The 14,114-nt window shown below is 42.4% G+C and overlaps 1 protein-coding gene across 1 annotated transcript in view; it reads left to right on the forward strand.

Moving 5' to 3' along the window:
• Positions 1 to 14,114, forward strand: part of AGBL1 (AGBL carboxypeptidase 1) — a 252,491-nt gene that overhangs the window by 83,698 nt on the left and 154,679 nt on the right. Inside the window, exon 18 of the mRNA XM_072345926.1 lies at positions 9,158 to 9,338. Within this exon, the coding sequence (XP_072202027.1) occupies positions 9,158 to 9,338 (181 nt within the window). The remainder of the gene's footprint in view (positions 1 to 9,157; positions 9,339 to 14,114) is intronic.

A 14,114-nucleotide genomic window follows, 5' to 3' on the forward strand; every position in this document is an offset into this window, starting at 1 on the left:
TCAAGTGTCTTTCCCACCAGTTGGGATATGACTTGCAATGCAGATACTGTGACCTTATTTGTTAGCTTGTCAAGATACGACTTGAAATTGGGCTCAGCTCGGATACAATAATTGCTGTTTGCACAGGGGGTGATGCTGGCGAGATGCTCCCCATGAGGCCATCTGCTAACCTGTCTCAAATGTAATTTAATAGAAGTCAAATAAAATAAATCAAATTAAAGCATGCAGCTAATGCATGCAAGCTCTGAAATGAATTTGGATTACAAGCAGGCAGTGAGACTAAATAGTTGGTTTCTTCATCCATGAAGAAAGCATGCTGGATAAGACAGAAAACAGAAATAATTGAAGGAGACCCTCAGGTTTTGATGGGATGTTAGATGACAGGGAGAGATTACTGATATAAGAAGGTTTTTGTTACTAGTATATTCTTGTAGTTAGAAATCGTGGGTTAGAAGTCTTTACAAACAATGTGTTGGTGTGAGAAGCTTTGTTAGATGTAGCAGGAAGATAAATCATCTTTGCAGTGCTTGCTGTTAGCTTGTCATGACTATGATTTACAGGGATTTTCTTTTATTTAAATAAGTGTTTCCTTTAAAAGCATTCCGATAGTTTACAGAGCGGAAGATGAAGTGGCAGCGAATGCTCTGAAATAGAACTGTTTCACTGCAAGTGCTTCATTTCAAGTAAGGATTCGTTCAGACTGTGAAGAATGGCTGAGCTGCAGTGGAAGGATTCCTTGGCAACATAAACTGGAAAAGTTCTGCTAGGAAAATGTTGGGTTGAATATACAAGGAGGCACCAGAATTGGAGAAACATGTCAGGCAGTATCAGCTTCACAAACATATAGTGTAAGTCTGCATTGTTTGTAGTAGACATCAGAAATTCAAACTGATCAGCAGCCATCATTCATGCTGTTAAATTATTTGACTAAAAGAACCTTCTGGAGATTGTATTCAAAACAGATAGGAATTAAAGAACAAAGTGATCTCTCATGTGAAAACTCCCACTTCAATGGTATGTAATGTGTTATTAAGGAAAAGCAATTGGGTGCTGGACGTTGTGTTCACTTCTGTTAGTTTTCCTTCTGGAGTTGATAAGACTGTTTCGCAACCAGACTCCTTTATTCAGGAATACCTTCATTCCATGCTTTGTAGCAACTTCTAGGGGGAAAAAAATTAAATATATATTTTCCTTTGCCCAACCTTCCTACTCTTAGACCTAAGAGGAAACAATTTTCCTTTACCAGTTGTCTTCCTGGCTTGATGTTCCACTCCCAATAGTGATTGATGTAGAAAGGTGTGATTCATCAGAAATTGCTTCACTGAATGGAAGATCTTCTCCCTGATCTCATGGTGACTGCACAGTGTCTTGGCATACGCACACTGGTTGAAATTTCCTCCTGCTATGTACTTTATTGCAGTGGCGAATCTTGCTTTACCCATCTTTCTGCCAAGTATGCTGAGGTTCTGATTATGCCATAGGATCTCAGTTGCCTGATCATCTTGATGATGTGTATGTATTGCTTGGTTCTGAGCTTGCCTGTGGGCTCCAAGGTTCATCTGTGTTCTCTTCCTTGGAAAACTGATGTTCTGTCCATGACCTAAACAGCTACTGAGGAGCCTTTGATTTGAGGGTTTGATCACAAGCTGTTAAAACGCTTCAGTGTTTCCAGGTTGCTCTTTAGCCAGGGGAATACAGATTAGAACCAGCCACTAACATTGAATTGACAGTTCTCCTAAACACTTTCTTTTGGTGTGCGTGTGAATGATCAAGTTCCATTAATCATGTTTTAGACACAAACACTAGCTCATTCCACTTGATTCTTTATCAAGGCAACACTGTATATCTAGAAGGATAGGAAGCTGAAGGATATATCAGTCCACACCATTGGAGGGTGGGCAGCAGAACTCCCTGGAAGTTCTTCTATGTTATTTTGCTACTTTCAATCTCTTACTTAGTTCTCTGAGTTCATCTGAGCCCTTGCTGTCAAGATAAGATTAATTGTTATGAATTGGGAGACAGTTCTTGCTTATTAGTCTCTTTATGTGGAAAGTGAGAATTCCTTTTGGGGTATTCTAAAATATGGGTTAGGTAGACTTGGACAGCAGTGATTCCCCATTGCCGCTGATGCAATGAAGTGTTAGAAGGTGTATTTTCTAGACTTTGTTTTCCTTCCTTTTTCTCTTTTCCTATGAGTTTTTCAGGTGTAACAAGACACACAAGTTAATACTCTCCTAGCTTGCTAACTGCAGGAGAAATGCAGGATAATATTTTAAGAAACATTCCCTGCCAGAATATTTCTAGAGCGGTGGAGTGATAAATATCAAATCAAGTGAAGACCAAGAATTTAATTTTTCCCATCTGAGCCAATCTGCGATGCTTTTTATCTTGACAAAAATTGATATTTTATCCCTTTGATAATGGGAGGCTCTGATTGCATTTCCTTTTAATATATTTCATTTCTTATGAGCCATTCCCTGAGGAAGACCTCAAGTCAAAGGCAGAGATGGATCTGTACCTCTTAAAGACACAACCCATGTTTAAGAATGAGCACTGCTTTATGCTGCTGGTTGTATTAGGTGGGTTTAAAGTATTCTCTTTACTACAGAATGTGCCTCATGTAGAGCAGAAGAGCTCGAGGGACCACGCAACACAGCTTGTTTCCCTGTTAAATTTGGTTGATAGTCCCAGTGGTGAAAGAAATGGTGACAGGTGCTCTGTTTTCCATGCCCATCGTGGGGCCAACAGGTATCACTTCAGGTCCCACGCTGATCTGAGCTTCCTGGAGTAAAGAAACATTGGGCAAGACATTGAAGCATTCTCACACCATTCCTCTCCTGCCCTGATTCCCACAAGGTGCTTTTCCAGAAAAAATAAGGGCTTCAAGGGTAGATCCGTAGGAATGAGTAAGAAAACAAATGCCTATCGGGTTATCTCTGTCTCCAGCTTCTGCAAGGCTGTTATGTACAGAATGGCTCCTAGTGCTCAGGGCAATGTATATTTAATGCTAACTTCTACTTCTCCACGGGGGAAACTCTTCAATAGAATTCACTGATATTTAACTTCTGCAAAGTTTCATCCTGTTAACCCTGGCTTTGCCATAGTTTAGTACTCTAAGCAACTACTTTTGGTACTGTGCCTGTTCTCTGAGTGATAGCAATGAGGGGCAGGGGCATGCTGCACTGGGGTGAAGGCTATCTCTCATAAGGAGAAGAAATGGGTTGAGGTGCTAGTCAGTGTGAGAGACATTTACTCCTGGAGTGTGCCCTGGGGGCATCCTATTGCTTGTAATCTCTGCTGCAGACTGTCCATCTGCTACCCTTGATTTCTACAGAGGAGCTATTAATGACATCCACAGAGCTGGGGACGTGGCCCATGGGCAGCTTATGGCTCAGAATTCAAAGCTCTGCTGCTCTGCCCTGAAGATGCAAAGTCAGCTTGATCCCTTTAGGGATCTCAGATAGGCAGAGGTTTCTCTAGCTGGGAATGTCACCAGAAAGCACAGAGTTGTTGTTCTCACAATATAGAAATATGCCCTGCAAATGAGATAGATGGGCTATGAGTGAGTAGCGTATGTGTAGGATAAAATGCGAAAGTAAAGGGTGAAAATATTGCTGTTTTGAAGCTGAAACCTTATTAAAGTCCTGTCTGTCCGATTTGGGCATATTCTTTCTAAAGTATCATGTGTCACCAAAATCCCATTAAACTGTCACATAAATTATCAGAGTTTCCTTTTCCCATCAGCATGGATTACCCAGGGAGATATTTTTATGACAATGGAAACTTTCTCAGTCTGCTTCTCCTGCCTGATTTCATTTCAGATGAAATCCTTCTCTCAGAAAATAGCCAGTGGATTTCATAGCTCTGTGGATTTCTTTGCTTTGCCTGTGCAGCACTTATCCTGCAGGTCTCTGCTGCTCTCATGTCCTGCCTATACTTTATTTTACGTATGGGACAGTTTAGGGCCATGGTTCCACTGCTTTGCTCATACTGAATGAGCATAGTGTTGCAGTCTGTTTTATGGATCTCTCTTCCAGTGTCTTCTGCATCTGCTGACTTCATCTTCTACTGTTTCTACAAGGCAATCTATGTTTTTCTCACACTGACTGAAAAACATATGGACTGATGGTTAGTAGAAGAAAATACATGCTGGTAGGAAATACTTGGATACCTGAAATTGCCTGGTGCTGTAGGAAGAAAATGGAGGAGGTGGTTGAGGTTCTGTGTGGATTTGAATAGCGATTCCAGCCAATCTCAGGATGCAAGAGTTGGTTTCAGAAGTATAGAGGGCATTCTTGGACCTGATTTCTAAATCTGTAGCTAGGATGACTTATGTGATAATAGACCTAGCACTGATTCTACTCTGAGCTCTGTGGTGGAGTGTCTTCGTACAGAACTTTCATAGACAGGGACTCGTGGGAAGGTAGTGTAAATATGGAGGCACACGAGAATGCAGACAAGTTACTATAGATTGGTTTAGCAGATAGACAATAACTCCATTGTTTTTTCTCTGTTCACCTTTCCTTTTCTAGCTTAAAATCTATTTTCCCTGATTTTCTTCATACATTGTGACCAAACATGTCATTCTTTAATGGCTTTTTCTCCAGTTTCAACTTTAAACTTTGGTGGCCAGCAGTAGATATTGTACTTCAGCAGGTTGTTTTTGTTCATTGGGTTGAGGAAAGTAGGAAAAAAAAAGCCCAACAAAACAGCATTCCTTTTGTTAGTTGGGACATTGCCTGTTAGTGTGTCCCAGAAGGAGAGCTGTCATTTTTGGGAACTTCTTTGCATCATCAGCTCATCTGATATAATCCCCCAATTCTTTTTGGCAGTATTCCTTGCTAACCAGCTGTCCTCCATCTTAATTTGATTCCCTTGGAATCTGTCTCAATAGTCTGTCTCTGGATATTGCTGCCAGGCTAGACTGAGAATGTGTGGCATACAATCATGGATGGGAGCGTTCTTACCCTACAATAAATGCAAGGCAGTTTGTTTGTGATGAGCGCTTGTGAAACTAACAGGGTAGCTGCACTGTAACAGGTATGCAGCTTTAATTTTGAAGCTCAGTTGTATCTGGTTAGCTCAGAGGATTGGCAGTGAGACAAAATACGCCAATGAATGTTGAGTTGGTGTATCTGGCTCAAAATGTGGTGGTTGGAAGTTTCTGCTAGACTAATACAGATGTACCTGCTTTAGATGGAGGTGTTAGTTAAAAACAGTTTTCTAAGGGTTATAGTGGGCTTTCCACAGGTATGAGCATTGAAAACAAGACTTGTTTCCCTATCCTTTGCTAGAGGTAAGCTTTTGTTTGAACAGGAGTTAGTTCGCGTGGGTCTCCATTAGTTCCATCGTATGGAAGGTCAGTCAAATGCCTTCAGAATGTGGGATTTTGGAATCTGCCCCAAAATGCATTATAGAACCTGGCATACCAATTTCCTGGAGTTAAGGGGTGGGGGGAACAACCCACAAAAACAAATAAGAAGAATATCCAGCAGTAGTAGGATGTCAAACTGCACCAAGGCTGGATGCTCTGTACTTGTATTCATCTCTGCAGTCATCTCTGATCATTCTGATTCAGAGGTGAGTGAATTCATAAAACTCATGCACAAAGGGACGTTGCCAAGCAACTTGGAGCCTGGAACACCTCCACCCAGCTATGAAGGTAGAAAACAGTTAGCCAAGGTAATTTATAACATTCACTTCTTTGCCATGAGGAACAGTGATAACGCGTATGATGTAAGTGTGTTTAAGGGAGGGATATCTCATTGATAATTTTGGAAAACAGCAGTGGGCCCTGCCAGACTAGGTAAGCTGCCTCTGCATTAAGATGTGTCTGTTTCAGCAGCCTTTAGCCAAAAGCAGGGTCAGGAAATAATGCAGAGGTGGGGAAAGTGGGGGAGGACAGAATTACATCCTGCAGTAACTGAAAGAGTGACAACTTGGGGAACGGTTTTGGAAGGGGAGGAAAGTGACCGACACAGGTTCTGCCTCAGAGCAGTCTCATGTTTTCTGTGATCTCAGTATTTGAAGTTGTTTTTTTTTCCTTCTCCTTTGAATATATTTGATGTTCATCACACCATATCCTGTCTTTGTCTGACTTTGCTTAACTAGGAAGCCTTGGGCAGATCAGATGTACCCAGGGCAGGATGAAGCCGTGACACACGCGGCAGAACTACATTTGGTGCTCTTTTTTACACATCATTTGACTCTCAGAATATGCTGTAGTGGTCACAGATAATTAAGTTGGGAGGGAGTGTTGACTTTCTTGGTTTATCTCCTATGTCCAGGGGGTAAACATGAACCTTTGATCTGTGCAGTGCTTGTGATACAGTCACGTTGTATTTAGGAATAAGGGGGAGTGGAGGGAAAGCCTATGTTTTGTGGGCTCTGGGGGTGATAGGAAGAGAGGTATGCAGAGTCACAGCCAGAACCATTCCAGTCAAGACCTGGATCTAAGTTGAATTTGTCACATGCTATGTATATGGTTCCCTTTGACTCCTAATGAAATCCTAGCCTTGTGTCGTTTCAAAATCTTGTTCCCTTACAAACGCCGTGGCCCAGATATCGGCTTGATAATGAACAGAATTTTGACCCAGGCCAGGGCACCTGGAAGTGCACTTCATTTCCCTTCTGTGCCCCTCTTTATGATGGGGGACATTGATTTGTTAATGGGGCTTCATTCTTTTATTTCAGATTGATCTTTCCCCAACTGATGTCGTGTTTAGTAACTTCCAAGTCAGATAAAATCGAGAGGAAGATCCCTGCAACAGACAGGAGATTAAGCAACAAGTTAGCAGTACTGGAAGAACAAAGCTCTTATTTTCATGCATATATCCACAGTTAAAACGAATAAGGAGAAGGGAAGGTGGGAGGCGGATGATACGTTAGATTTATTACTCAAAGGGTTTTTGCTCAAAGTTTTGCAAGAGGCATCAGTGATGCTTTAATCTCTCATCTCTGGTTTTGTTAGTGCCACGTTATATCCTGGCCATGTCAGAATGTAGCACAGAGTAATGAGACAAGATCTGTTGGATGAGGCTTTATGTAGCATGAAAAGGTTCCTCTGCTCGCTCTTTTTATTATTTACATTCCCGGTGAAGGTTACGTGTCATGTGGGCTTTGCAGAGATAAATGGGTAACCTGAGCTTTCTGGCAGCTTCCCCAGAACTTGGGGAGGATTCTAAGAGTTGACTTGGGGAATTTTGAAGCATGAAACTCAGTTCTAGGCCCTGAAGGAAGCATACAGGAACGTGTGTCTTGGTGTCCTGAGCAGGAGCACAGTGTCACAGTCTGTGATGGCTTCTGTAGGGGGAGTGGATGCGTAACAAGATTCGCAGTTGGCCTGCTGGTTTGTATCTTTGTTGCTTCTCTCCTTTGGATGTGATGTTGGCATTGCAGATATACCTGTAAGGAGGGGAGTGGAGTTTATAAAGGGAGTTAGTGGAATAGAGAGCTTTCCCCACCTGGACCCTATGGATCCACTATTTCCTGGGGTTTAAAATCAGGAATCTCTAGAAGCTTTTGTCACATTGAATGTTAGACAGAGGTTTATCAGTCTTGAGGAGAGCAGAACTGGTATCTATGCCAGTCTCACGGTATCCTCAATTAACTGAATTGTGACAAACCTTCCATTTCTGAGACAAGAAAACCCCTTCTTGTGGTTACGTTTTCTCTTAGATTAACTGAAGAAAGAATCTCTCAATTAACATGCTGCATGCTTTCCCAATGTATAGAAGAGACAGGAGTTGTTAAAGCCGTTTTCATCAGTTGTGAGAGAGCATGTTTTATTTTGCTTTGTGCTATTTACAGCTGTTGTCCATTAGGAGTCCTCAAGAGCCTCATTCTCAACTACAACAACACAGTCCCATAAGTTTAGCTCAGCAATGAGCCTGCAAAACAGCACTAAATCATGATGATGGAAGAAAGAAGAAAATGTTTGGAAATAGCAAAATGCAACTGATGCCTTTGTGAAAAATAGTTTTTGCTTGTTGCTGTTTTAAAGCATTACTGAGGTAGACAGTAATGCACAGCATCTAGCCAGAGCAGAATAGAGGTTGTTTTCTAATATATATATATGCTTTTATAATAAAAAGTAAGCAGAACGCCTAGTATTTCTCTATTGGCTGAAGAAATCTTTTACAGTCCATTAGCGCCTTGGGCACTTACGTATACACAGCAATGAAAATATACTAATCTCAGGGTAAGGTGCAAGGATGATAAAGGGAAAAAAAAGATTAATACATGGATATTGAGTAGCAGAGTTTTGGTTGCTTTACTGGACCACAGTCTGATTGCTCTGTATGAATTCGAGTGGAAACTGTGGTCATGCCCACCAAATGCCTAAGAATGGGAAGGGGTGCAGGTAGGATTGTTTCCAAACCTGTCTACCTCCTTGCAGGGGAGTTGGACCAGATGACCTTTAAGGATTCTTTCCAACTCAAAAGATTCTATGATTCTATCTCTGTGTTTCACGTTAATTGAGTAATGATTTGTAAAGCTGTTAGAAAACTGAAGGATAGCTTTGGGAGCTGAGGACACAGAAGCATAACTTGCTAAATCAGCAGTTGCTTACAAGGACACTCAGATGATGCCTTTGATTGTTTTCTGTCCCTTTACTAGAGAGCCTGTGCTCTGACAGAGCTGGAAAAAACATCACGGCATCGTTGTGATTCCCTGTCAGATAGTGGCTTCCACTAAAGCAAATGTGTCAGGTTGACTTGTGACAGCAGCCTGAGATTGTGAACATTCACAGAAGGATAATTTTAAGACACATCATTGCTTTGTCCTTTTCTTTTATTCTCTGTGCCTGGCAGGTGTCTACCTCTGTCTTCTTCCCTTGGCCCGTCTGTGGATTTTGCTCAACACAGATGGGATCTTCAAACAGTCTGCTGTCAAATTCGGTCTCTTCTAAGCATGTGTATACAGAAAGCTTTTGGAGACGTGTAACTAGGCCAAATGAGGGTGCTTTTTCACAGGAATGGCAAATAACGTATTTGATAGCAAGACAATTTTCTCTGCCAAATTGCTAGTCTGCTTTGCAACAGGGGTTCATTAGGCTTTGTCCATGAACTGAGATTCTGTCTTAAAAAAAAAAGTTGGCACCGTATCTCTGCAGCTTCTGTGCATAACATCTTCATGCCTTTGCTTTGTTTCACAGACAGTCGTCCTTATGTCTTTCTGATGGCCCGTGTTCATCCTGGTGAAAGCAATGCCAGCTGGGTAATGAAGGGAACCCTGGAGTTCCTTGTGAGCAGTGATCCCATCGCTGATCTCCTGAGGAAATGTTTCATTTTCAAGATTGTCCCCATGCTCAACCCTGATGGAGTCATCAATGGCAAGTGCGTTGTAGTAACATGCTTATTGTGAATTTTCACTGGGTTTACCTTCAGGCTTTACTGCTGTGCATTAATAGGTCTCGTCTTCAGTGTTTCGGGCCAGAATTCCCATTGCCTTTTGCCTTGTGTTTTATTTGTCCTGTGATCAGTCCTGTAAGGAGAATGTAAGTCTTGGATACAGCCCAGTGTGCTGTCTCATGTGTGTCAGATATTCATGGTTCTGTACTGTGTGGGGCCGTAAGGTGTCCCAGCTGACTGGGTGAAGTATTAGCGATAGCAGACAAACTGAATCTTACTTGCTGAATGGAAAGGTATCTATTCTGCCAAATCAGCAGGGCAGACTTTATATGCAAGTTGATATACCTGGGAATAACTGGCTTTAATTAATGCTTTATATAACCTGAATGGGGGAAAGATATGTAAGGATCTATTAAACGCTCATATCTTTATGGAAATGTTTCAATATAATGAGACTCCCTACTTCTCCTATCTCCTTCTCCCTCTTCCCTCCCACATGCTTCAGAAGAGATACCAAGTCTTTCTGAGGTTATGAATGTACTGTGAATATACCAGTTTCTTTTTGCATTCTTCAGAGCTGCCTTTACGTTGCTCCTTCCCACATCATCACTACAACCATTCATCTGTTTTCAGGTCAGGTTGTGCTGATCAAGTACTGAAGAAACAGGGTAAAGACCTTAAGCAATAACTTGAGCTTATTTGGTCCTAATCTAATTCCTTTCAGTTTGGGTCTGGGCTTCAGCAGAGGGCAGCTTGGAGTGTCACAGCCTCTAGTCTGTGACTGTGAGCATAGTTTTTGTGTTGCTGTTCTCCCCAGGACATCAGTGTGTTGTAGTTTAGGAGGGCTGTTCAGGGGAGCTGGATGCTGCCCCTGAGTATTGGAAGCTTCTGCTGGCACCAAATGCTTCCTTGATTCTTCCAGACAACAGAAGCAAAAATGAAAGATTGTGGCTTTCTGTTTTTCCTTTCACTCTGCTTAATTAAAGTTTCCAGCAGATGGAGGGCTGGAGGGAATGTCTGACCTTTTTTCTCCAGCTGTCAGGAGTGAGCATAGCAGAGGAGGGACCCTCAGGAGGGACAGTGTGGCGTTTGGTGACACCTGGAATGAAGGGTACTATCTGAGCTCACATCACATGGGAGGGTGTGGAGCTCCAACTGTAGTTAAACCTGCTGGTGAGTAGGAAAGTTTGGTGTGGGATAGGAGCAGGGGACCAAGGACTTGGCTATAGCTCTGTTGCTGAGCATGAAGCCTGGGGAAGGGAGAGAACCATTCCATCGTGTTCCAATTTAAATACTATACTGTCAGGCCTCCATGACTCTGTTGCTCTTGCTTTTTCCCATGTGCTTTTTCAGTGGACTGAGGCATTCCTGCACTGAAAGAAAAGCTTCTTTTCTTGGCCTAGAGTTTATTGGCAGCTTTTCGGAGATGACTTTCAGTCCCTTCCTGCCCGTGGACACATCTGCAGGTTTCTTTGTCCATTAATGTTCTACTTCATCCAGGTTTAAGTGCTGTATTAAACTCTGCTGTCACTCAAATCTCTGCCAGTGTTATGAGGGAAGCTGTTTTCCCAGGAAAAGGGTCTGTAGGCCATTATTGACTGAGTAGTTGTAAACAGGTCCATACTACTTACTTTTTAGGTCTCTGTAGCACATTTCATGAAGCCACTTCCTTGCCTTGAGATTTACAATCACAACTGAATGTGTCAGATCCACTGTTCATTTTGAATTATCACTCATTTTGAATCTTCATGCTTGGGAAGTGCATCTTCTCTACTCTCCATCCATCCTTCTGTTATCTGGTATTAATCCTGCTCTAGTCTCATTACCTCGGTATCTTTATTTAAGTAAGGGTTGAATTCTTTTCTGTTGGCAGTTCTTTTGAAGCTCCTCACTCTCTCCCTCCTCCCCAGTCCTGTGTGCTGGGGTGCGCATAATGCTTTCCTGCCCGTCACAAAGATGAATGCCAGTGCACAGTTACAAAAGATTTCTTCCAGCAGCCCAGCTGTGCCCCTTCCCCAGCTGACTCCCTGCTGCAGGCACAGCTCAGTGGAAGAGTGCTCATCCCAGCAGGATACCGTGCAATCACACTTCGAGAGCCTTGTGCAGCAAACAGACGATCAGGGCCTTGGTATTTGCTTTGACTAATGTGATCTGAAAGTTGCATGCAGAGAATGTTCCTCTGTCACAGATATGATGGCAGTAATGCGATTATGCTCTGACTGTGTGTGACTGAGCTAGGAAACAGCCTTCCTTTTCACTCCCTTTCACATCAGTCAGTGCTCTGAGGATCTATTCCTGCCTGTCAGTGATGGAGAGAGTCGAGTCCTGTTGCTGATGCTAAATGAAGGTAGCGGTGATGCAAGTACGTCTGTATGAGTAAGGTTGTCGTCACATAAAAATCACTACCCAATATTACATATAATTTGAGTTTGTTCAATCCAGAGAGAACTGATGAGCAGTTGTGTCGCTGTGTGACCATTCTCATGGAATCATTAAGGTTGGAAAAGAATTCTGTCATCTAGTCCAACTGTCCACCTACCACCAGTATTGCCCAGTAAACCGTGTCCTGAAGTACCACATCTCCATGTTTCTTGAAGACCTCCATGGATGATGACTCCACCTCCCTGGGCAGCCTTTGCTCTGTCCTGAACAGCACTCAGATGTAGGGTTTGTTAAATAAATTTCAGCTGATCTAGTGGCTATATATTTTAATGTTAGACACTACTTTTTGTTAAGTGGATCTTGTGTGTTGTCACACAGTGGTGTTTGACCACTGCTGGAGATGAGATGCTGCCTCTGATAGACCTGTGGTCTGACCTGATATGGTTATTTGTATATTTTTTTCTTTTTTACAAGGAAAAGTAGTCTCAGTCTCCAAGAATGGTGGTATAAGATGGTCCAAAGTGACAGGCATTAAATTACTAAAGAGAAAGTGTCCTTGTAGGCTGATTATCTTGCAAAGGCTGTTCTGTGAAAACCCAAGGTATTGGTTGGTGTTTGGCTGACTGTTTTCTCTCAGCCCTTTATCGCCTTAAATTAAATCATGGATGAACAGGAAAGCTAGAGAAGGAATTCCATTCTACACAGCAGTGGAGAATCCATGAAGGAGCGTGGCACTTTGATTAGGAAACTGCTATGAGTTATACTGGGTGAGTGAGAGACCCGTGCTTTGCTCCTGGCTCTGCTGTTGATGGAATATGTGGCCTTGAGCACTTGTGATGTGCTTTTAGGCTGTCTGCTCTGTGCACGTGCTGCATACCGTCCTGTCAACAGCTTGCATATGCAGCCATTCCTCAGTGTCTGCTCACACCTGCATGCCTTCTGCACCCACATACCTGGTGCTCCCACGTATATGTTAGCAGTCACAACGTGGTAGTCAGCATTTTGTGGGGATTTTTTGGCTGGACTTCTTCAGAGACTGCAGTTTCGTATAAATATTGCTATTTATTACCCCTGAATTTAGGGTTATTAATTATATCAGTATAACCTAATTTATATCACCATAAACAGTAATAATAAATAGTGCCAAATGCTAACGCGCAGTGCTTGCCAACCGTGCCTGTGTTTAATGAGTGCTTTCCCCCCCCACTTCCCAGAAGTATTAAATTAAAAATGATTCGGCCTTGCAAGATGATTGATCAAACAAGAGGTGGAACCCCTGGATAAGTGCTTTTGTTTTAAAGAATATTTCGTGTGCAGACTGCCCATGCACTGTCTGTCTATTTTGAGCATCCACAAGTCCTGAACTGCCCAATATCTCTGTTCCGAGTTCGTGTCTCTCTCCTCCATTGCCACCTTCTTCTTTTTCCTTTACTCCCTTTCATGTTTCCTCTTCCTTCTCTTCTGTCTGCCCTTTCCTTGCTCTCCTTTCCCTACTGTCGAATCAGAGAAGCTTTTCAATGAGAGGAACTTGATGTGTTTTTATAAATGACTTGAACCAATCAGTGGAGATGGGAGCCGGTGAGTCTGTTTTGGTAAAGGAAGATTAATTTTTTTTTGGAAGCTGTGTGACTTCTTCGAAGGCAGGGGGTAACCATAGTAGCAGTTAGGAAGAGGAAATCCTGATTTGCATTTTGGATTATAGCCATGGACTATTCTTTATCTGGTTTAAAAACACCCTGTTCCCTTTTGCACCTGCCTTCCCACAACACAGGCTGAGTAAGCTTTGCTGCTGCTTATAGGTAAGGCAGGTGAGCTGGGTTTTTTGTTTGTTTCTCTCAATTGATATTCACTCTCACTTTAGTCAGGCTGTTTGTTCCATCCTGTTTTACTTACAGGGCTTTGTTTATTGCGCTCTGGAATCCAGCAGAGAAAAGCTTTAACTCTGACAATTACAGAAATGGAGAGATAGAAAAGTCCTTTGAAAGCCCTTCCAGAACACATTTCCATTGCATGCTCTCAGAATGGAAACTATTAATGTTTCCCACTTAATTTTTGCAACAAGGGCCTTTTTAAAAATTTTTTATTTATTTTTCTTTTCTGAAGGATACTCGTAGGAAGAACAGAAGCAGGCTTGTTCCTCTACCCAAAAGTATTATCTGTGTATATAACTTCTATTTCCTCCTATATTGTTGCGCACTCCCCTGCACCGAGACATTTTGTTCTCCAGGTAGTCAGAGGTAGAGATGGACATGGACAGCAAACAAGCTAAGGGCCGCACTTGAGGAGTCACTTGATGACCCAGAACTGCATCCTTGAGGATTAAATCTTGAGGTAGAGGCACACAAAGCCATGTGGCTGTAGACATCCCTCCTACTCTCC

The sequence above is a fragment of the Excalfactoria chinensis genome, chromosome 10 (assembly GCF_039878825.1).
Source record: "Excalfactoria chinensis isolate bCotChi1 chromosome 10, bCotChi1.hap2, whole genome shotgun sequence".
Taxonomy (NCBI): Eukaryota; Metazoa; Chordata; class Aves; order Galliformes; family Phasianidae; genus Excalfactoria; species Excalfactoria chinensis.